General features: G+C 36.2%; 1 protein-coding gene across 1 annotated transcript in view; it reads right to left on the bottom strand.

Moving 5' to 3' along the window:
* Positions 1–24,144, bottom strand: part of ADGRV1 (adhesion G protein-coupled receptor V1) — a 270,084-nt gene that overhangs the window by 210,897 nt on the left and 35,043 nt on the right. The window contains exons 20-34 of the mRNA XM_054810881.1: positions 22,515–23,258; positions 20,065–20,438; positions 18,084–18,260; positions 16,179–16,359; positions 15,362–15,564; positions 14,601–14,730; positions 12,990–13,070; positions 11,511–11,650; positions 10,462–11,071; positions 9,317–9,532; positions 7,866–8,081; positions 6,436–6,680; positions 6,058–6,239; positions 4,496–5,307; positions 2,944–3,153 (exon numbers count right to left, since the gene is read on the bottom strand). Of these exons, the coding sequence (XP_054666856.1) occupies positions 2,944–3,153; positions 4,496–5,307; positions 6,058–6,239; positions 6,436–6,680; positions 7,866–8,081; positions 9,317–9,532; positions 10,462–11,071; positions 11,511–11,650; positions 12,990–13,070; positions 14,601–14,730; positions 15,362–15,564; positions 16,179–16,359; positions 18,084–18,260; positions 20,065–20,438; positions 22,515–23,258 (4,521 nt within the window). The remainder of the gene's footprint in view (positions 1–2,943; positions 3,154–4,495; positions 5,308–6,057; positions 6,240–6,435; positions 6,681–7,865; positions 8,082–9,316; positions 9,533–10,461; positions 11,072–11,510; positions 11,651–12,989; positions 13,071–14,600; positions 14,731–15,361; positions 15,565–16,178; positions 16,360–18,083; positions 18,261–20,064; positions 20,439–22,514; positions 23,259–24,144) is intronic.

Below are 24,144 nucleotides of genomic sequence, written 5' to 3'. Positions count from 1 at the left end.
GTAGTTATATAACACATTTGTTTTTTAATACTGGAACAAAAAACCTAAACTCTTTTAGCCTGGATTTTTCCAGTTTCAGTTCACTCTTGGAAAGAACTCTCAAAATATGAGGGAACCTGGTGCAGATGAATAACTTAGAAAGTAAATGTCCATCAAAAGATGCACAAACAGAAGAGCAATACTTGTCTGTGGACTACACAAAATAGTAAATGCTGTATGTACCAGCTATAACACAAATAATGTTCTCCAACAGCTATCTGGCAAGGGATATACATTGTCCTAACGCTCACAGTGTTTTGTGACTTTACATAGTACATGTGGAAAAATACTTGTAATTATCTCTAAGTTCCATTTATGTGAGTTTGAACTTACAAATATCATCAGTGTTACAAAACAAAATACTCAGAAAATGTTAATATTTAATAATTTATATTTCTAAAATAAATTAAGACTAAAATATAAATAATTAATAATTTATAATTTAAAGTTTTCATAATTTATTATAATTTCCTGGGATACTGAGTTTCAATTGACAATGTGCAGCTATAAGAAGATATGGTATATGGTATTTTTTACATTTATAACACGTATAAATGTAATGGCATATGGTATTTTTTACATTTGTAACACTTAAGCCAATGGACACTTTAATTAAAAAGAGTAAACTCTTAGAAATCTTTGTAAAATTTGTAAAATTTAGAAAACTTATATAATATTAAGTATTTATATACATCTCTAAAATTTATATAGTTTATATAATTGTAAATATCTTAAATATGGATATGTGAAATTAATGTGTTCCATCAATATGAAATAAATCAGCAGGTAAAATTAGTAATATTATGCAATACTTTCATATAAGTGGACAGATGTTTATTTATAATATGTAAGTGTCTTGCATCTGTATTTCAACAGCATTTTTCAAGTGCATGGAATTTAAGTTTGCCAGTATGTAGTGTTGCATTGGCTTCCAAAGGTGTGAAATATGCAGAAATCTATAATATTGAGATGCTTGAAAATAATAATAAATGAGATTTATTTTGCTCACTAAAGAATGAACAAAACTAAACCAAAATTTGTCAAAATGTATTTTAGTGATGCAGAAGCAGAAATCTGGCAAACTTAGTTCCATCCCCAGCTGACTGAAAAAGTCTTAGTATTGCTATAAACTGACTTGATTTTTTTCCTCACTGTTGCACAACGTGGAATAATTCCATCTTCTGATTTGTGTTAGGTACAGGCTTAGAAGCAAACCTTTTGAGAAACATTGCGATACATCTACGAGAGTGAAAGAGACGATGTGGTGTTGTGTGGCTTCTTACTCCACGGCACAGAGAAATGAGCAGCCCAGCTGGCCTCTCTGATTGCATAATTTAAAGAGCATCAAGTTAGGATGTTATCTGGCTATTCTAGTATATTATATCACAGGACAGTGTTGTATAGCTAAAACTGGCAGGAACAATTTGAATATTTTCTAGATATGTTCTTTTTTTTTTTTGTAAGGAAATATTAGAGGGATGATGTACATTGGCTACCAGTGGGAAAAATATGAACAACTAACTTCAACAGACCTTAACATAAGTAATTAAATATAAAATCATGAAGAAGAATTGTATACACCCATTTTCAAATAAGTAGAATTAGTATTTGTTACTCAGCCTCAGCTCATTCTTTTTTTTATCGAAGGGACTTTGGTTGGTGTTTCTTGCTGCAAAACAATGCACAATGGAGGAACTGGAATCAAGTAATATCCAAATTATAGCAGAGTATTTCAGCTCCAAACGGCCAACATTTGCTAGCATGCTATGAATAATATTTAACCAGTGGAAAGTATTCAGGGTCATCATAACCTTTGGGAATGAGACAGTTTGTATTAATGCCTTGTGCTCATTAACAGCTCTTTTTAGCTTGCCAGAATGCAGCTGGCTTGGCAGGTGGATCAGAACTGTTAATGTGGAGGAATAAAGGACAAAAACCGGGCACACGCAAGCACACAATTAACACAAACTGTATCTAGATAAAAGCCAGAAGGTTACGATGTCCTTTCATGTCTGGAAAAAAACAGAACACCTTTGGTTGAGAAAAGACTTTTTTCCTTTGAACAGAAAGTGCAATGCACACATTCCTGTACAGCAAATTTCTGTCTTGTTAACTTTCCCCGCCCACCAGTTTGCATGTCAGAGAGATGTGATACTGCAACACACTGAGATTCCACCAAAGGCTGCCAAAAGCAATTCACCGTCAGTATCATTATTATGATGCTATACAAGACTGCATCAAACCTCAGATCACACACACAACATGCTCTTTTAAAGCACTAGTAGAAATCTTTGGTCCCTATCAATTTATTACTGTTCTTTCTCAGATGTCACAACTGAGTGATGATGGTAAGATTGCTACATTCCCAAATTAGCTACCATAAAAAAAACTATAAACAGAAAATATTAAAACAGCAGGTTATTGAGTCAGGAAGAGGGAAGATATGACCCAAATCTGTGTATGGGAACATTTTCTACAAGATTTAAAGTGAATTGTAAGTTACTGAGAGATGAGGTTTGCTCATGACTATGAATAGGTGTGTATGATGGGAGTAACATGCAGTTCTGGAATAAGGTATAAATGAGTAAGACAAGAAATGCTAAAAGGAGCTTTGAACTGCAACAGCAACAGAAGCAAGGTATCTTCAGAAAAAAGGAAAGCATAGAAGATGATATATAAAAGGGTTTCGGAAAGGGTTTACTCATCCTTTCCATAGATTTCATTTAAGTGCCATGCTTGCAAGAGTTTAAAATTCAAAGAAATACATGCCAAGTGTGCTGTTATTCTCCGCTTGCTGGCATTCTCTGAACAGTGATACAATCACTGTGAGTCTTTATCAACAGAAAGCACAGAAATGGAAGCTCATGTGAAACAAATTGAGCGTAGTCAACACAAAGAACCCACCTTCACGACCAATAACAGATCTCGAGGCTGTCTGGAAACTAATAATTCCTGCCACATTGTCACTTGCCAGAATAATCACTGTGACTGTGTCAAAACTGGGCAGAATACGACTCCCTCCTTCAGTATGGACCAGGCTGATTATGATACTTTCATTATCCTCTGGCTCTGGATCATCTAAAATGGTCAGCGTGACCATCTTTTTTGTTTCCCCTGCAAGGAGAAGAACATATACATACTTATGTGTGTGTGCACATGGACATCACCTTTTAGAGATAGTTAATCCTCTCATTTTGTAGGAAATACCTAAAAAATATACAAAAGAACATGAAGCATATTTATTTATTTACCTGTCTAGAAGTTACTGAATGTCATTATGAAGTTTTATTCAATTACTATTGAAAAGTGGGCCAATGTCATTATCAAATTGTTAAATATACTATGTAGAAATTAACAATGTAGGCATGATTTCTGAATGTCTAGAATTTTTACTTGCATTGTAAGTTCTCTGACTTTCAAATTTAACTTAGAAAAAGGGAATATCATCTTGTAAAAAAATTACCAAGTGCATAATTTCTCTGATGAACCATATACACAAGTATGTACACTCAATTTCAACATATTTACTGCGCCAGGAAATGCATTTCAATAGGCTGTCGTGTTAGTTACTTGTCTTCTGGGCTATCAAAGAATGATAGTGTGAACACTATCAATTAGCAGTCTGCACAATCCGTCATATTTACAACACAATCCTGTTGCTCAGTGCATGTACATAATCAGTGTTTTATGATTATGAGAATATCAGTTTACGAGATACACATATTTCTTGCTACATTGTGTTTCAAAATACTTTGAAAACAGTCTGTACTAAACTTATAAGCACTAAAGTAATTACATGTCAGCCTCAGTATCACCGCTGGCAACCACTCTTTCGAGTTCAGCTGATTCAGGAAGCTAGCTAGCACACTATAATCCTTACTATACTCCCATAAATTCTTTAAAAGTAACTGTTCAGTCAACTCTGACTTTGAAAATATAAAATATATCTGCCACGCTGCGTGGTACTTAAGTAATGTCTGCCATTGACTTGTTCGTCCTGTTTGCAATTTTTTTTTTAATATGCTGGAAATCAATATGATCTCAGAACCTAAAAAGAGACATCATGAAAAATTAGTACTGTAATATAATGAAGGTTAACAAAATACCATTTAGGCTTGAATCTCATTTTCATTATTTTTGATATAACAACTATCTTCAGCATTATTATTCCTTATTTAGTTGATAAAATAATGTACATTGCAGTATTTCTTAAAAAAATACATATATCTCCATGCTTTTTTTTTTTTTTTTACTACCACTGTGTGTGCTCTGCAACATAACTGCTACATGCTAATGAACTATATTCTTTTGCATATGTATCCTGAGCATTCAAGGAGGTTTAGGCTAAGAATAAGACATCACTTATCAAAACGTCCAGAGGACGGAGTGCTTGTCAGGTTCTTTTTCCTATTCTTCAGTTTTATAAAACAGAAACTAATGATAAACCTTGTCTCACCTTCAGCGAACACCAGAATCTCACCAGCACCTACAAAATCCAAGTTTGGGGTAGCAGTTCCACCAACCACACGCCACTCCACTGTCACCTGTCCCAGGCTGCCTTCTGTCCTATGTATCATTAGCTGCACGTTGGTCTGAGGACGTTCTTCTACTTCGATATACAGACCTTTTTCTGTCGCATTGGGACTTACGCTGTAGATCTTAAATACTCCAAATGCATCTCCATTCATCATTATGATAACTGTGGAAGTATTCGGCTGTCCTATAGTCGGCTGATTTTTTAAGCTGGCTGAGACGTTCATCAGTTCAACTTTCAAAAGCAACACAGTGAATTTCTCATCCAACTCTGGCAAACTGTCAGGGAGAACGGTAACTGTGAGATTTGCAAACTCTTCCCCTTCCTCCATTATGGCCCAATGTCCTGTAACAGATTCATAGTCACTACCAGCAATGGCTTGTGTGCTAAAGAGAGCAGATGCACTGGTGACGTTTTTCTTGTAGGTCCAGAATCCTGAAGTGTTAGCGAATGGGCTGAGCTCTGATGTCAGCCAAAGGCAGAGAGGAATCTCAGAGGCACTGGAAAATGTAAAGGCTGAACACGCTTGTTCTTTTAGGCACTGAGTTGCACAGGCGTACAGCGGGTCACTTGCTGCCGACACGTTCACTCTGGTCGTGGATGGTCGGTCAGGAATTCCTTGTACGGGAGACTCAAAACAGGCCAGGATATCCTGACCTTGCTCAATGGCAAGAGCTACGACGTCAGTCTCAGAAGTGCTGTAAAATATCTGCAGCTGACCAAACCTTCCCCCGCTAAAAGACATTAAAATAAAAACGTAATGTTAGTTGATGAAGTATGTCTAATATACTGTATGTTTCTGGGTTAAGGATAAAAGTGAACACAATCACTTATGTTCTGAATTGCTGAAAACTTCCAAATAGATAATTAAAGAGGATTCCCTTGAAGCTAGTACCAGAATAATTGAGTTGTCATTTTTTTGGGATAGCAAGTTCAATTATTTATAGCTTGGGTAGCAGTCTGTTAAGAATGCATGTTTGCAGACATTTGTTTCTGGGAAGTAACTTAATTTTCTCAGGGCTGGCAAGGAAGAAAAAGCCTGTGCTGCCCAACCTTGCCATCTTTCCTCCTAGATGTCCTCAGGTTATTGTATCACATGCATAAAACCTGTTTTCCTTTTCTTGTTTCTTTCCATCCCACAAGGATTGACCCATTTTGTCCTCCAGTTCAAATCACAGGAGCAGGATCTTGTGCAGTTTTGAACAATTTGATTATTAAATAGGCAAAATGAAACTTCAAGTACACTCTGTACATTAGGTTTACATTGTACATTACAATGTATATTACATTGAAGTACTTTATGTACATTTCTAATAAGCAGACATCTAGTTGAAGAACAACGTATATGAAACAAAGATGCATTGAGCTGGCAGATCAAGAAACTTGCAAATACTTTTAAAGAGGAGCATGACATTTGAAATTATAGCCAAGAGAGAAAAAAAAAAAAAAAGAATAGATATAAATAAAGCAAACATTATACAAACCTTCGCCTGACTGTTATATTTGCAAGCAAATTTCTTTCTAGTGGCTCCTGAATTCGATATAAGGATTGATGAAAGAAAACTGTGCCATAAGGATTATCATTGGCAGGAATTATAATATTTGCCACGCCATCTAACCCAATAGCACCACCATTGGAGGCCTGAGTTAATTCTACATGGACAATCTCAAAAAGAAAAAAAAAGAAAAAGAAATAATGCAGCTAAACAATTTTTGGCATTTCTAACAATAATCACAAGCAAAGTAAAATCTGAACTTCTTGCACTTTCCTGCCAGAACATTCCTTGTTTTCATTTGCACACATTTCTGTAACAAGTTAAAACTCTAATAGTATCCAAGAAAGACATAACCGCTTTACTTACTTCTTCTATTTCTGGAACATCATCAGCCAGGATTTCCAACAGCAACATCTGAATGGCTTCCCCAGGGGCAAAAGTAATATTACCCAAGGCGACCTGCAAGTCAGCATCAGCAGGATGTCCATTAATGGTAGCAACCCACTGAACGGTAACGTTACCCAGTGTCCCAGCGTTGCGGATTATTGGCAGACTTATGGTTACTGATCCAAATTCAGGCTCCTCCACAGTGAATTCAGTGATCTGAAAAACTGAAGGACAGCACAGAGAGACGTATTTCATTAACAATGGCACTGAAAGTAAATACATCTACTCCTGAAGTACACAGTGCGTGTACTTGCACAGGTAAGTGCAAGTAACTTTTAATCACGTTTAAACTTAAAAGCGAACTTTCAGTATTAATCTTTTCAACTGCAGAGGAAATTAGTGTGAAAATTAAGCCCTCATCCAAAAAGTTTATTCCAACATACCCACTCTTCGACGCTAACCATGAGCCGTTTCTAAGCTCTTAGAAGACAATTTCATAATTATTCCCAGCAAGGAAACTCTTTAGCTGCTTTCACGTCAGTGAAAAGGTAAGTCAGCGTATTCCATCTAAAATTCTTTCAAGTAAAAGTCTTCCTTGTATTAAACTTATAGTTTTTAAGAAATAAATTTATTAATTATCCATCTGGAATTATTTATTTTTGACATTTTTTCTTTCTTTCCTCTACCTTCTTCTACTGACAAAATGGAACAAATAAAAGGAACAAAAGAGGTATTAAGTAGGGAGAGAAGGGCAAGTCAAAGGAAAAGGCAGGAAAACACACAAAAAACCCCAAACTGCAAACAAAAAAGATAGATTTCTAAAACATCATTAAATCTTTAAAATCATCAAAACCCTTCTCAAAACCTGTGTAATGAAACTAATCTTGGAAAGTATTCACAATTCATTTTATTGGTAATAACAGGCAGAAGAAAAACTAAAGTACTTGACAGAAAATAAGACAATGTAATTTAATTTCTCCTTCTATTTTTCAGTTTCCCCAGCTTTTTAAATCTGCTTTGGCTGATTATCTAGTAAAAGAAAGATATCAAAGTACTTAAGCAGCAGATACTAGAATGCAAATTTTTGCTTAAACCTATTGCAGAAATGTAGCACTCAGAACAGATAAAAAAAATAAAAAAGTAAATTAAAACCCATCTATCTCTATTGGAAGATTCCAAAATTTTGCTATATCAACTGAGTAAATAATACTTTTTTTTATTAAAGCACCATTACTCCTTATTTACATGTTTTAATTTAGTTTATCTTATCTTTTCCTTTACTGTCTTCATCCAGGCTTCGTCTTTGTCTTCTGAAAGCTGTGATTCAGTTGCCCAGTAACAGCTCACCCACAAATCTGCACTAAAAGTATTAACAGAAGAGAGAAAATATGCAAATAAGATGCATTTACCAAAGGATCCAAATGGGTCATCAGAAGCCTCAATAGTTATGACCGCCCTAGTCAAAGATCCAAGCAAGGCTCCTCCTGTTGTTTGGTTCAGCAGCTGAACATAAAATGACTCCTCCACTTCAGGATTGATATCATTAATTATATAAATTGGCACAGCTTTACTTGTTTCTCCTTCAAGTAAGACAACATCTGATGAGGCTACACTGTAGTCCTCGCCTAGATTTGCAGATGAAAAAAACCAAAACAATAAAACACATAGAATATTAATGCATTATGTTCACTGTAATGAACATTGTCAGTAATACTATCTTCTCTTTTTGCCTACACATGCATTCCTCTGTGTTTTATGGTGTTCTGGGTTTTTTTTACTTTATCTTCAAACCCAGACAACACAGTCTTTTTTATTTCCCATTGCCTTTTAGAAATCCGGGTGGATTAAAATAAAACTTGGCTTGGCCAAAACAGAGTTTGCACTGTTAGACCAGGGGGTAGTTACAACAGGTCCATTATTGCCTTCCATTGACAAGGTCACACTACCAAGAGGTTTCTGTCTTTGATTTCTAATTGCTCTCTAGCTTTCCAAGAGATAAAAGTGAACAGAAGCACCTTTGTCAAAGTAGATTACAGTAAAGGGCACATTTTGTGCGTGGACCTCACTTCAAGGCAAACTCCTCTCTAAGAATGTCAACATGAACAACTGTGATACACTAGATAATGGCTCTGCTTCAGAAACTAATTGAAAGCATACTCTGACATCAATCTAGCTACACACTTATTTAGAAAAGTCTGTTACATAAAAAGGAAACTAAAATACCCGTTCTTAGAAAATGTACCACCCACCTATTCAATCTTGGACACGGCTGAAATACAGTGGCTTTGATTTATAACTGTCTAAATGGTTTTGACCCTGTACACTTCATAAGTTTGCTCCTTGCTTTATGTACCTTCTCTATAGCCGGGACCAGCTGGAGAACTTAACCTCCCATTGTTAGAAGCTCAAGTCTTCTTGGGTTTTGATTGCTTTTTGCCTGTTTGTTTTACAGCTGAGTCCCCAGCTCTCACTTCCTCCCCAGTAAGCTCACCTAAACAATGCATGGTGGGTTTAAATATGCACACAGGATTAAACAGTAGCTACACATACTACTACAGGAATTTTTATTTTTATTTATTTTCTTTTTTTGAAGATATGGTGGGCTACTAGAGAAACAAACACCCTAATTCCTTCACTCATTTTTCTTGCTAGATGTCTCAGAGCTTTCTAAAAGCTGATGCATGATCTCCCCCACAGGGCTTTGATTCCTATTTGCTAAGCAGAGTCAGTATCTTTTTTCGTATTTGTTATACAATAGTGCATTCAGTACACACTTGTTTGCTTTGACTGCTCAAAGCATACAGTATTGCTCTTTCCACTTTAACATAGACTGTGTACTTCTGCTATTCTGATTCCTTACCAGCTGTTGCAGTTATTGGCATAGCTTTAAATTTCACAGAAACATCTGCAAATAATCCCCCAGTTCTGGTCACGTTAATGATTGGTCCAACATAATTTTCAGCAACTCGCACAGTTGAAGCTGAAAGCTGAAGTGTTCCAAAAGCATCATCATTGGCATTGATAATTACATGAGCTATTGTCTCACCCACTAATCCAAGTCGAGGAGAATTTACAACTGAAACGTAAAGAAAATTTAGTGAGGGGATGCCTGAGATGCTTGCTATCTATGGCTATAGATCTCACAGACATACATGTGAGTTTAACGGTTAGTCACCACTAGCTTTCACCAAAATAATCTTTTCTGGAATTTGACAAAATACAACTACAAAATGCACCAGCATACTTTTGGTGTTCTTGCAGAAAAATCCCAATTTTTAATAACTTATTATTCTACCTTACTGAGGATCATATGAGCCATAATTTTTTTGAAGAGATGAGGTACTGTGAAATAATTTATTTCTTTGTCCATAAGGCCAGTAGTAAGATGAATACAGTTCAGAAGAATTTAGTTTTCATTTGCTATGTTGAAATATAAATAAGATTTCAACCTCCCAGCAGAATTATATTTGATGTTTCCCTTAACATCAAGATTAATCTGGGGTGGGGACAGCAATTAGACATGCCAAGAAGCTTTGAAGGACAAATCAGGCTGTAATGACTTGAATTTAGCTGAACGAAGGATGAAACAAACATCCTCTACACGAAAAAAAGCAACATGCAGCTGCAATTCTACACCACTTTATTTTTAGAAGACTTTTTTGGCTTTCAATAAGCAAAACTAGCTTAATTATTTCTTAATACTGAACTGTACAGAACAACACTAGATGAACAGGTATTAGTGCACAAAACCAATACTGTATCATATTTGGCCTGAAAGGCCTTGGATAAGGTGATGCAAAAGGGATAAAGAAATGCTCATCCATCCCTGACAAAATACTGTGCTAAAGGAAATATATGCCAACAGCACATTCAGAGATTTATTAACTATACAGAGTTTGGCAGAGACAAAAAGTCTATCATTTAGCTTGTTGCATTTTATCCTATTAAATATAAATACTAGCCTTCATATTTAAATTGTAGGTTTTACATATGTAAGATACTTACTTGGCCGATCCTGCACTTTCTCAATCAAAACAATACTGCCTAGCTCCACAAAAACAGATTCTGACCTCTCAGGATCATCATCATCCAAAATAGGCAAAGATATCGTGGCCTCGCTTTCATTGGGTGCGAAGATCATGTAACCTGTAATGGGTATATAATCTTTTCCCTCTATTGCTCTAACAACATCAGGCGGAAGAAAGGGTGACTTTTCATCATCGCCAATAGTTCTGTATGTTACCATTACTGTACCGAGGAGACCACCACGCCTTATTATTGACAGGGAGATATTATTTGTTTCTTCCTCAACTTTTATTGGTCTGTTTCGCTCAGAAAAGATGAAGACTCCATATGGATCATCATTAGCTAAAATAGTTAATGTTGCATTAGTATGATTTCCAAGATGACCACTGGAGACATTGATGATCAAAACTGAAAACACCTTATCCAATTCAGGAACTTCATCAGGAGAAACCTGTACTGTAATGTTTGCTCTCGCTTGGCCAACATCGAATGTTATATTCCCATCCGTAGAGATCAGGTCTTTGGTAAGATCACAGACTATGATCCAATGCAGTGTCACCTGAGACAAGGCCCCATGTGTTCGCACAACCTAAGTGAAAAAAAAAAAAAAACCTGTAAATTTTTGTTCTATGAGAAAGAAAAACATAAAAGTACAAGATGGAATAAAGCAAAGACATTGACATGATGGGTTAAAAATAAATTCGTCTTTTAAAAAAATAGTGTAATCTTTATCATCTCAGCTTTGTTGTATTTTTTGTATCATCAACACTGCTATTTTAAGATAGTAGTACCTCAAATGTAAACAAGTAGAAGTAATTTTAAAACTGTGGATATTATTATTACATCATTTTAGCTTCAAGCTGAATAACACACATTAGAAAACTCAGTATGAAATGGAAAAACAGATGTGCGTGATAAAGTTGTTATAAAACCTATAGCCTTATTGCAAAAACATAAGAACAGAACACCCAGTAAAAACAGAGACAGAAGAGGACTGCACAGCACTATGAGTCTCAAAGCCTTCTAACCTGCAGCACAACATTGCTCTCTCCATCTTCAGGCTCAGTTCCATTTACCGAGAGTGACTCAGTACTGAACTCAAACACACCATGAGCGTCGTCAGAAGCCTCAATAGTCACAAGGATGTGGGATGCAATTCCCAAGCTAGCTGTTAAGTGCAAGTTCCAAAACGGGTTATTTTTTCTAGCATCTTTCTTACATGAAAGGAAACAGCTAAATAAATATGTTACAAAAAATACACAGAGAGCATGACTAGTGTATCCACGCTGTTTTGTCTTTGTTGTTTTGAGAAGCATGATAACTATCCACATGGATAGGGAACTGACTTTCAATAACGCAGTCCTGGCAGCCCTTCTGTGGAACTATGCAACAGAAAATATAATAAATATGCATATTTTAAGGGAGGAACAGAAATAAAAGTACAGGTTTAACAAATGAAAATGGAGCAGAATTTAAGCTGGTGGGGAGTTACATGGTAAACCACAGTGTAAGCAGATGAATGAAGGTCTCATTCCAACATTAGCTGGAATGAAAAACAAAGGAAAAAAAAAAGGTCTGGTAAATCCTGCTACTGAAAAGGGTGAGGTAACTTGCTGCTCAGAGACAGAAAGAGCCTGGCACTTAAGGAAACCATTTCTGGAAACAAGGAAAAGGGAAACCGCACTTAAAAAAAAAACCAGGAAGCTCCAAAAAGTGGCTAACCCACAGAATTACTCTCAGAGTCAAACAAATACTTTGCATTTACAAATAAAATTGAAAATCAGGCTGTCACAGGGTAATAAATTATTTAATTTGGATAATGGGTGCTCATAAAACATTTTCAGGTCTGTAGGGTTTAATTTGAAGTCCTATATGATTACGGTTTTCCCCTAGAATTTATATTACTTCTCTATCTAGTATTTTTTAAATTTTATTAGTATTAAATTATCTTTGTTTTCCATATGTCGTGATATAAATACATACTTCAAGAGAATAAATGAGAACCAATCAAAATATTCCATTAAAAATCTAACATAGCTTACTTTTCTTTAAAAGTATTTTTGACACGCAGAGAATCAAAGTAACATAAAGCACGTAACAAGGCATACAATCAGGTAATTTTTAAATTACCTTCAAATGAAAAAGTGGCTTTGCTTTTTGCTCTCCAGAAAATTGGTTGATTTTCAAAACACCATACCGATGCAAAATTGTTTGCAAAATGATTTTGCAAACTGTACTTCTGGAATTACTATATTGTGTTTTACAACAATATAGTTTTGATGGTACAGAAGCTGTCATTTTCTGTGTTACACTAAACTCTGACTGCTATTGAAATTGTGCCTAAATTAAAATGGAAAAGAATGTTTTGACAGAACTTTGTGACAAATCTGTATTGATCACCTGTAATGGCAAGTAAAGTAAAACTATGGCAAGTTGTGTCAGTATAGTAATTTATGAGGGATACTAGAGTTAGCAATAAAAAAATAGGATTAATCGAAAATGCTTACCATGTTGATGGACAGTTGTAAGGAAGAAATCCATGTTCCCATCACCACTACCACTGCCATCATTTCTAAAGAGCTCAGCAACTTTAAGATGACAGACATACAGATATATACAGATATATACATTTATAAATAAAGAGAAAGTAGAAAGTAATTTAAACATTTCTGGACAACACAAAAGGAGAGGGAAGTATTCTAGGAAGGTATCAATTTTGGATATGAAAGTACATGGGATTTCTGATAAAAGCCAGAAAAAGTGTTGTATATGCCACATCTTATTTAATTTATAACACTGGAAATAGCAATGGGAGGTCAGAAGGAAAAAACACATACATCTCTGTTTTCTGTTTTCTTTCCTTCTTTCCCTCTTCGTGTTCCCTCTTTTTTATTTCCCCTTTACCCCTCCTAAATGAAGTCTGTCATGGAGAAATTGGAAATGTGAATTTAAAAAAAAATAAACCAGGTGCTAACCCCCCCCCCCCCAAAGTCTCTTATTCTAATATTTTCTCACAAATTTAAAACATGTCAGAAAGTTTGAAAAATCTTCGGAAAGCTTAACTAATGGGGACTTTACCCTAAGTTTTGTACCCACAGTGGTGTTGGAGAGGTCAAAAAGAGGGTATCTGTCTACTCAATTACTGAAGTTAGCTCTAAGTTTTCCAATTAATTAAAAAAAAAAAAGAGAGAGAGAAAAGTTCATTTAACAAAGCAACAATTTCACCAAAAGGTCCACATACATGAAAGGTCTGAAGTTTTATCAAAAGAATCATTATGTTGCACGATAGTGCCATGATGCCCCATAGACAAGATAGTGTGATGTAACTTCCCAGAAAGCATCACACTTCCATTTCCAGATTGCTTAAAAAAAAATAACATCAGTTAAAAAGTCACTTTATGGCTGTCAACATTTCTAATTTTTTTTTTTCCTCCAACGAGCTTTATAATCTCCCTTAAAAATTTTCTCCAATGGAAACAAATTCTGTAAGGGCTGAGTGGTTTTTCTGTCGTAAGAGCACTGATGCTGGCCCTCCCCTGCGAGACTAACATCTCACACCAGCATTTCCTTTGAGTGTTTTTCTTGTTCTGCGGAGCTACCAGCTACCCTTCCAGCTCAGACAAACTCCCTACACCTCTCAACACCCACAGTCTCCTACTGCTATAATCTAGCTGAATAAAGTATGAGCCAGAGTATCATAACTCCTCTGATTCCACTGAAGTGGCAGATAAAACCCGTACTTTGGTGGTTTAGACTTAAATATTTTCTAAATATTTACAGATTAAAAAAAAAATTCAAATTAATGTATTTTTTACTTTATTTTAATTCTCATTATCAACCATGAAATTATGTCATGTGAAAAGCAGCAATTGCCTTTAAATGACCTAATGCATGGTAATAATATACTTTCTTTGGGATCTGGTGATTTCCAGCAATGATTAACAAAATATCTGAAGAACAGTTCTTTCCTAAGAAAAATCACGGCTGTCTGGAGGATGTGGGGGTGTTTGTTCACCTTTAGAAATAACATGGAAATAGTACACCTAAGAAAGGTAAGATTTTAATGGATGAGTAGAGATCATGAAAATAAAACCAATGGACTGACAAATGTGCCTTACCTCCTCCCTCTGGGTTCAACAGCTCCACTTTGAAAGTTTTTTCTAATTCAGGAATAGAATTATCAGTGATGTTAACAGTAATGTACTTGTATCTTTCTCCTGGCTGAAATTCCAGTGTGCCCACAACAGCCTGCAATAGGAAAGTTCCTTGTATTTTTGTTCAAGTCTAATGTTTTCATTCATATGAAAAAATAGAACCTTGATTTCGTTTGTCTTTGTCAAAACATCTACTTTTCACTTAAGCTTTTAAAAAATCTGCTGAATCTTTGTTATAAAAAAAGCACCTAAATTCACAGAATTATAAGCATCTGCATTCATCTACATTTTTCGGCACAAATATCAGTCAGTTGAGCCAACACAGATACATACAGGTTATTTTGTTGAACATGTACAAATCCCAATACGTACAAACATAATCTTAACCTGTACATGCACCTGAATGCTCATATAAAGTTTGATATACCCAGTAACAATAGTGAATATCCTTTCTTGCTGAATTGACAATTCTCTTAAGAAAAAGAAAATTAAAACTAGAAGCTTTTCCTAGGAAATACAACATGCTGCACAGAAAGAAGGTAAAAGTCACATATTTATTTTTAAAGTGAGTATTACACGTTCATCTATCACATCACCATATAAAACAAAGTCTTTCTGTGAAAAGAATCATATCTGGGCTAAAATACTCAAACTGAAGGCTATCTCCAGGACAAATAACATTAATAAAATTCTGAAATAATTACACACCTTGGCAGCGGCCATACCTGATAATCTTTAGGACTGAAAGCTGTGAGTGGCACTGTTCTGTATTCCACCAAAACTGTTCCAAGAAGGCCCTGTGCACGAACTACCAGTAATCTGATGCGTCCAACTTCTTCTTTAATAGTAATATGGGGCACAGCAGAGGCTGGCAGAATCATTTCATCATCAGGCTGAGGAGGTGGCCCCACCGAGAACTGCAGTAGACCTGGCAGACAAGAAGTACTACTTACCTGGCTTTTCACACCAAATTTAGATTATGACAATAAATTGAAACCAAATTATTTATAATATTTATATTTAATGTTTCTGAAATCAAAAAGCATTTCTTGATATGCCCTTAGGTCTCAATCATGCTATTTCCAGGGATGTGCTGTGTACCTTCCCCTCTCTCAGATATCCATGTCAGTCTTGATAAAGCCGCAGCACAAAAATGAAATCAGCTGTTCCCAAAGAGCATCAATGTGTCATAGTATTGGGTACTTATTGGCATAATAAGCATGCAGAAATGTCCCTCTTCGTCAGGAATTCTCATCCAAGAAAAAGTTGCACAGGATCAACTACATGCAGCCTTTATTTGCTCTCAGGAGGGAATCATCGCCTGTTTGGTCAGGGCAGCCTTGAAGCTTTTTCATTATATTCTCAAGAATAAGTAACTCAGCTTTCACTCTTGTATAAAAATTATGAACTAATCTCAAGTTAGATAAAGTGCAACACTTAGCATTGCTTCCTCAACTATCAAGGTTAAGCACAGTTTTTATCCGTTGAGCTAGAACTACACAATTATCTGCAACAAGAGTGTATCATCTCCATCATTGTTACCATAAGGGTGGTCACTGGCTTTGATGCTGATATCAGTAGTTTCCTTTTCCGGATCTATACTTGCTCCACTGGTAGGAGTTGAACCTAGTTTTCCATCTCCAGACACTGCAGAGACTAATGTCACACGGAAATATTCATTTAGCTCCGGAATGTCATCATCAATAACATGCAAATTTAAGACCTAGAGAAGGACCAAATCATGGACAAATCAAACCATGCAACATACATCACTTACGAGTTTCACGACTCTGCCTAGCTCATCAAATTCTTTGATTAGTCAGTCAGCTGTATCTGCTATGTAGTTCTGAAAGTAATGTTGATATTTTTGGTTTCCACATAATTTAAGCTAACTTCTAGGATAATATTTTATGTTTAGAATATGTATTCCAAAAGAATGTTACCAAGCTATCAGAAATGGAAGGCGTGTTTTCTTAAGTGCTTCAAGTTACATAAATGCATAACCAAGCAAGCAATTATTTACTATCATATCTTAAAATAAGCATAGTTTAAATCGTGTATATTGAAAGTGAAATATCTGATAGATTTCAAAATCTTGAAGAAATTGTTCTTCTGAAGAGAAATTACAGTGATTAATCCAATTTAGAGAGCAAGTACCTCAAGCCTTTTGTGCCACCTGACACTTGAGATTGCAGATCATACTATTAATTAACATAACCTGCCCTGCACAGCCTAACATATTCACCTCAGACAATTCCAGCTTTCTATATATTGTGATGCAATCAGACAAACATACAGAAGAAAAGGTTTAAGTAGGTGATCATATTTGGAGGTGTGGGAACACGTAGCTTACAAACATCAGTGGAAAGTCTCTCAGGATATCTCACCTCATGAGCAGCTGCTCCCAATCTGTTTCTTAGGGCCATGCCCATGACCTCCTCCACATGTAGACAACAAGTTGGACCAGACAGCAGTGGAGCAAGGGGGTATGCCAGCCCCCTCCTCCACTAGATAGAATAAGGCAGGCCTCATCCATGCTGCCAGACTAGAAAAGCTTTGGAAATTTTTGCTTCACATGACTGTATGCAATGCAGTAATATGATTCAATGGAGAATCAAAGCTGAATAAACAGCGACATGAACAAACTATTTTCAGATATCACAAGCTTTTGCCAAGCTCTAATCACTTACACGGTTTAACTGGGATCAGATCCACAGTTCTAGCGGAGCCACTGGGATCCTTTCAAATGGTGTCAGTGGGTCTCAGTCAGTCCACGCTGACTTCAGCAGAGGGATAAATGTGAAACCGAGAACAGCATTTTCTACTAACAATTCACCCTTTCTATTTTACAAACGCTAACACAAAACACACATTAACTTTCTACAGCATTGTGGTCCCACACCTCTTCTTCAAATAAATCTGGAATTCCTGTGCTACGGGTCAGGACTGAATTCATAGAAACAGATTAAGCAAAAGGGACAGAACGTGGCCAACAGCGGTTGCAAGACACTTGATTACAGCAGTGAACTTTACTGCTGTCTTATTTGATTGATGCGGAGATAAATACAAGTTCCAAAACCTGTTCATTTTCCAGTTTCAAAAGTAGCTGGATCCATTATTTCCGCCCAGGAGTATCTTCACTTCAATATACATATAGATATACATAAATTTAATATATACATATATGTAAGCATATCACATATATTATGTGCATTCAAACATACATACACACATAGTGACCCCTGAACCAAGATACACACAGATCTATAAGCATCTGTCGTTATCACTTGTTCGTTGTCAGTGATGCAAAAAACCCCGCCAAATATAACAAAAGCCATGTGAAGGAAACACTCTCCTGCATGAGAAACAGTCAAGCACCCTTAGAAGGTGCTTTCCAGCAGGTTTGCAAAGGACAGGATGAATAGTTAATAGGAAGGTAGGGTTTACCTCTGATCTCTGCCAAGGAAGGAATGTGATAGTGCCAGTGCTGTTAGAAAAATCGGTAACAGAGTAATTAATGCCCGTGGAATCAACCTGCGAGATAATGTAATTTATATACACGTAGTCTAGGGCTCCCCTTGTACGCTCCACGACACAGGATATAGTGGAACCCTCATCGGCCGTCTGGAAGGAAGAAAGAAATTGAAATATTTGTTACTGTCAAAGTAAATCAAGGCAATAAATGCAAAAGATGGAAACTGTAATGCCATTCAAATTGCCATCATGTTACTCTCAGCACTTTTGGAGTGCTAGGAAGCTGAAACTAAACTTGATGGTGGTCAGAATAATCTTAGTGGAATTTGCAGCAGCTTCTAGTGTGTCCCTGAGGACCACAAAGGTAAGTGAATAACTATACCCTGTTGTTTGTTTTGGACATGACCTCCTCCCCCAAGCTACATGCCAAAGACAGAATCAAAATACTTGAAATGTATGTGTCAAAAGCAATGGGAACTATTGTTTTGTATTAGTGTCAATTATTTTAATTTTCATTAGCAATAATTTAAAGAAAGATCTGGATTCCCCCTTTCCCCGACTATGGGGGAAAAAAAGATACATTAAAATTAAACTTAATCATTCAGGAAAAACTTTCAAAAATTTTCTGTGCTACAGTTCTCTTTACAATTCTGTCTTCACAGAGAACATGACTTGAGCAGCAACAATTTCACATATTCGGAACAAAGTATTGATACCGATCATAAGTTTCAGAAAGTTATGATCATAGAGCTAAAATAGAAAACAATTTTATCCGAAAATTGCCAGAAAGGCTAAAGCTGTTTTAAGCACTAAATTTCAGAGCTGCTGTATAACACAGTGCAGATACTGCCTGTGCCTTCAGCTGCACAGTAGACAGATGTGCACATAAAGCAGTTAAATTACTGATAAAACAATGCTGTGTATCTGCATCATCACTGAGAGCTCTAATCCTTCCCTGGTGATACGGACATAAACGCAAAACAATTAACATGCCATATAAATTTTTAATTTTGCTTCATGGTTGGCTGATGATCTGTGGCATTGCAGTATTATCAGTGGCATTTGAGACTGATGGAATCTATTATCATAGCATACGGTAGGCACGTAGAAAGCAAATGGGACCGGATTGAAAGCCAGTATCACTCAGGCAAGATGGTGACTTTCAAACACATCGTAAGCACTTCTGTTAGAAAGAATGTAATTAAAAGGTCATGAGAGTTCCCAAACTGGAAAGTATTCTGAAATTTGTTTTCCAAAATAATCCAATACCAATGGAAAGATGTATCATGTTTTTCTCCCTCATAATTGATTAAAGAAGTAAAAGTGAATTATGTTTCAATCTGCCCTGAACAAGCAGCAAGTTTATATATGGCATATATGGTGGCCACCACCAAAGAACAAGTTAATGTTTAAAAAAACCCCAACACACAGCTAATATCAACCGAATTCACACCAAATATACGCAATTTATACTTTATGATAGCAAATGATTATGGAAAAATACATCACACCTTGTGATTGCATGGACTTTAGTAAAATTCTTTCAAACATAGCATGTGACACAGAAAAATAAAATAAAAATCTTTGTAATAATCCATTCTCCAAATGAGAAAATTAAATCTTATATTTTAATTGATAACCCAGTCTCAGATGTGACAGAAGCAAAGGAAAAAATGTTCATCTAGAAAAATCTAAGCTTTGGTCTTCAATTTATGTAATAAAATAAATTTTCTTAAGAAAAATAATTTGGGGGGATTTTTAAAAATGATATTGCAAATGCCAGTGAAACTGAGGCTGTATGAACAGAATTTACACATTTCCAAATTCTAGAAAAACTATACTTAACTACAAAAATAACAATGTGAAATCAAGGCCCTGTGCAGGTCAATTGGTCTTGCCATTAATTTTTCTATGTCCAAAACTTCACCTATAATTTTCCTTACAAACACTTTACCTCAGGAATACATGCTCCAGTGAAGCCAAATAAACCATTAGCATTATCACTTTTCTGTATTCTTAATCTTGCCGTGGTATTTTCTTGTGAAATTCGAGCTCCACCACGCACAGAAATGAGCTTTAGGATGAACAACTCCTCTCCTTCTTCCTCTTTGTCATCCTTTGCAGACACTATGAACGATTTATTGGTCTCTCCTTGACGATACTCCAAATACCCAGAGACAGGGTGGACATCACTTTTCGCAGGACTTGCATGGAGTTCATAGATCTCTGCTCGGGTCAATTTACGCTCATAAAGCCTTACATCCTGCATTAGCCCAGTGTACCTACTGCTGCCATTGACTCCTGCTCCAATTCTCATTATTCCTGGACCTGAGAAGGAAATTATAATTTTCCTCATGTTATTGTATTTCTTCAAAGTAATAAATCTGCAACTGAATAGCTGTACATGTTAAAAATCAATGGTAAACTGTTTATTATCCATGGATTAGAAATCACACTGATCCTGAAATGCAAAATCAGGAGGTTCCTCAAGCCTCATCTCAGTCTTAAAGGTGAATCATCACAGGCTGAACAATTCCACCCTAGACTGTTCAGGTTTTTCACTGTACTAGTTCTACCAGCACATTGTCACCATCCCTTATTTTTTTGAGACTTGGAAACCTCTCTCTTTCCTTCAGAGAGAGCTTTCCAGAGCACAACTGCAACTGCAACCCCCCTCACCTTTTGTTTTGCTAAACAGGCCCCATTTTGTCTCTCTCTCTTAGGACAGTTGATCCATTCCGATGACACTCATCATCACTGCGTTAGCCCTTATGGGCACTGGGAATATGCACTTCAGAAATGTACACCAAATTCCAAATGTTTTTTACAACAGCATTAGTACGTCTCTGTCTCCAAACAATTACCCTACTTGGCAAACCACTGGATCACAGCTGCCGTTTTTACAAATATACTGGGCTGGTAGCTCATACTCATTCCTATTGTGCTAAAACACATAGATCGCTCTTCTTTCCAGCTGTTTTCTGGTTTCGGAAGAAACTGTGCTCTTGAGTGTACTGGCATACATGTGACACCGAGTGTCAGCTCTAGAGACGAGCAACCACACCAACTGATAATGGTCCTGGGGCACACTGCGGAGAAAAACTGGGCTGCTATGCTCACCACTGTGTAGTATCCAACATTAGATGGAGAGAGATGAAATCCTTACCTTATACTTGTAGTATCTCCAGACAGAGCACATGCCATCTCCACTAATACAGAAAATTTACAACGACTCGGACAGATCCTTCTAGCAACAAATGCATTATTGCATTTCACACATCTTTGTTTTAGAAACTGAGGGGAAAAACAATCCTTTCTCAGCTACAGCACTGCGAGTCTGATGGACATTAATTGCAGAGGTACTACTTTGTTACAGAGGGCAAATTTATTTCTCTGACTTCAATCACTGGAAATTTACAGGCAGAAATAAAATACTACACTATACAATTAATGAAGTCTCCTCTCTATTCTCACTCCATGTACATATATGCATGTAGATGTATATGCATTTAGCATCACTGTACGTTTTTTAATTCTCCTTCGTTGACTACAGAAAAGGCAATTATATTCAAGAAATTGATAATCATCCACTGCCTATCCCCACCAAAGAAAACATGTGAAACTGAAAGCGAGAGGAAGAAAGAAAAATTAGGGAGATGATCTCCAAGGGGAAAAAAAAAAAAAAAGCATGTGGAAGAGTGGGAAACTGCAAAAGAAAGAGTAAATACAAATGTATTCCATCCACATAATATCTGACTTTATAAAGGAATTGGTCTAATACTTCTCTGGTCACTGCTGTTAGTTCAGAGTGCATGTCCATAGTGTTTATCTACGACTAGAATCACATCTGGGACTATCCAGTTAGATAAACTGAACTACACACTCTAATGTTCCTTGGAACACTATTAAAATTACAGGCATAATTTTCATACACCATGTAAATACTCTCTTAAGTAAATCCACACCCTGAAAAATTCTATTGCTTACAAGTAATATAATACACAACTAGAAATAAAATCATTATTGTATTTTGTTTCAGAAACTGAGAAAATAGTCCCTTCTCAGCTACAGTGCTGTAAATCTTATGGAAATTATTAAGTGCATACGCATATAACAGTATGTATACATGATAAGCATACATCTATAAATATAATTCTAAATTATCAATTATTTTTAAATTATTGCAATCCAAACACTGTTACAGTTCTAAATTATTTGGAACTTCCCCTGCTCTCATTTCCATATGCTTTCTGAAAATCCTCAGTATTTTCTATCCATTCTTTTCAATTAACTAATCAGATACAATAATTTCAGCATCTTGCATACACCTGTCAAGGAGCTAGACTCTTCTATACATTGCAGAACTTTACATGTGGAGAAAAATAATGCAGGCTATTGGCTCACCATCAGCAATTGCTTCTCCTTTAAGGCTCTTCATTCCTCCCAGAACTGGAATTCCATCCATGTAAAATTCAATTATACCTTCATCCAGAGTAATCAGAAAGTGAAGCCAAGCATTTTCATCCAGATATTTCAGGACTGCTGCTTTAGCCATATATGTCATATTGGATCCTAATGCTGTATACTGAAGCACTACAGAAACATGAGAATCATTCGTTTGGATTTTCACGCCGTAATATAAGGTTCCATTATCGTCATCCTTTTCAACTACATAACCATCAGTACCGACATTAGGAATTAACCATGCTGAAAACGTAAAATTGGTTACTGCATTATTTCCATTGTATGGGTATTCCGGACCGATAATCCCAAATGCATCCTCTTTTCCACTGAAATACAAAGCATCTGTTCCACTGTGACGGCGCCTCATGTGAGGCTGGGATTGTACGGAACTTGGAAATGATCCCAGCAACAAGAAGTCTACCATTGATGGTAGTCCATCTTGGAAAGTACTAGACAGTATTTCCCAACCTAACCGGACAACACCAAAGGTGCCTTGTTGTCTCCAGATGGTGAAGTCTGTAATATAGGAAAGATCATCTTCAGAAAGAACATCTTCCGCTATCTCTCTGTCCTGGCTCGCTGGATCTATAACAAAGACCCCGAAAGGGTCATCGTTGAATGGGATCATCACGGTTACAGCAAGGTTTGTTTCAGACAACTGACCACCAGGACCAGGAGACCCACCTATACAATGGAAATTAGAGCAAAAGTTAATGGTTGTTTTCAAACAACACAGTCTGAAGAAAGCTACTCATTACTTAAAAGGTTTTTTAATAAAATATGTATCTAAAATGGCTTAAATCTTCTTCAAAGAGCCTCTAAAGTCTTAGAAAATGCTCCGATTTAATAATATAACTGTATTGTTTTAAAACACTATAGTGACAATTTTCATAGAAAACAAAGCAGTATGCTATTTTTCAACTGCAAAACACGCATTTGTCTTGCAGCTAAAACAAGATTAGCTCCAACTTCTCTGAATTAGTCAATAGGATAGGTTACCTTTGATTCATTTGACAAACATGGGGCCAAATTCAGTTCTCATATTACTCCAAGATTTACATGAATACGGAATGGCAAAATTTGGCCCATTGCCTCTGAAACAGAAGCAGAGATACCTTGCAAAATCAGTAACCAGCTGTGTATTAAAACTTCTGTCAAGTCCTGCCATTAGTCATCTATTTCTGCACAGTAAGAGTTCATGATAGGAAGATCATGAGGTGAATGTAGAGCCTCCATGTTGAAAATGTGCAGTGATCTACCTATTACAGGTAGGAAATCTTCTGTGCATGCATATGGATTTCACTTACAGGAAAGGTCAACACATATTTTCAGTTGTATCTGGGCACATAAGACCACTAATAGTACTGAGGTGGAATGAGTCCAGGAGATTTGGAACTCTGCTCAGTAGCAAACCTGTACCAGTTGCTATTTAAGTCATATGAAGTGATAAGTATTTGACCTCTTCTAGAAAAAAGCAAACAAACCAACCAACATCCATTATGGTAGACTTGCATAGCCTTTCATAGCTTTATTTTGTCTTCAACTACACAAAGATCTATATCTCTGAAAT

The sequence above is a fragment of the Grus americana genome, chromosome Z (genome assembly GCF_028858705.1).
Source record: "Grus americana isolate bGruAme1 chromosome Z, bGruAme1.mat, whole genome shotgun sequence".
NCBI classification, from domain to species: domain Eukaryota; kingdom Metazoa; phylum Chordata; class Aves; order Gruiformes; family Gruidae; genus Grus; species Grus americana.
This window is presented reverse-complemented; position numbering and strand designations above follow the sequence as displayed.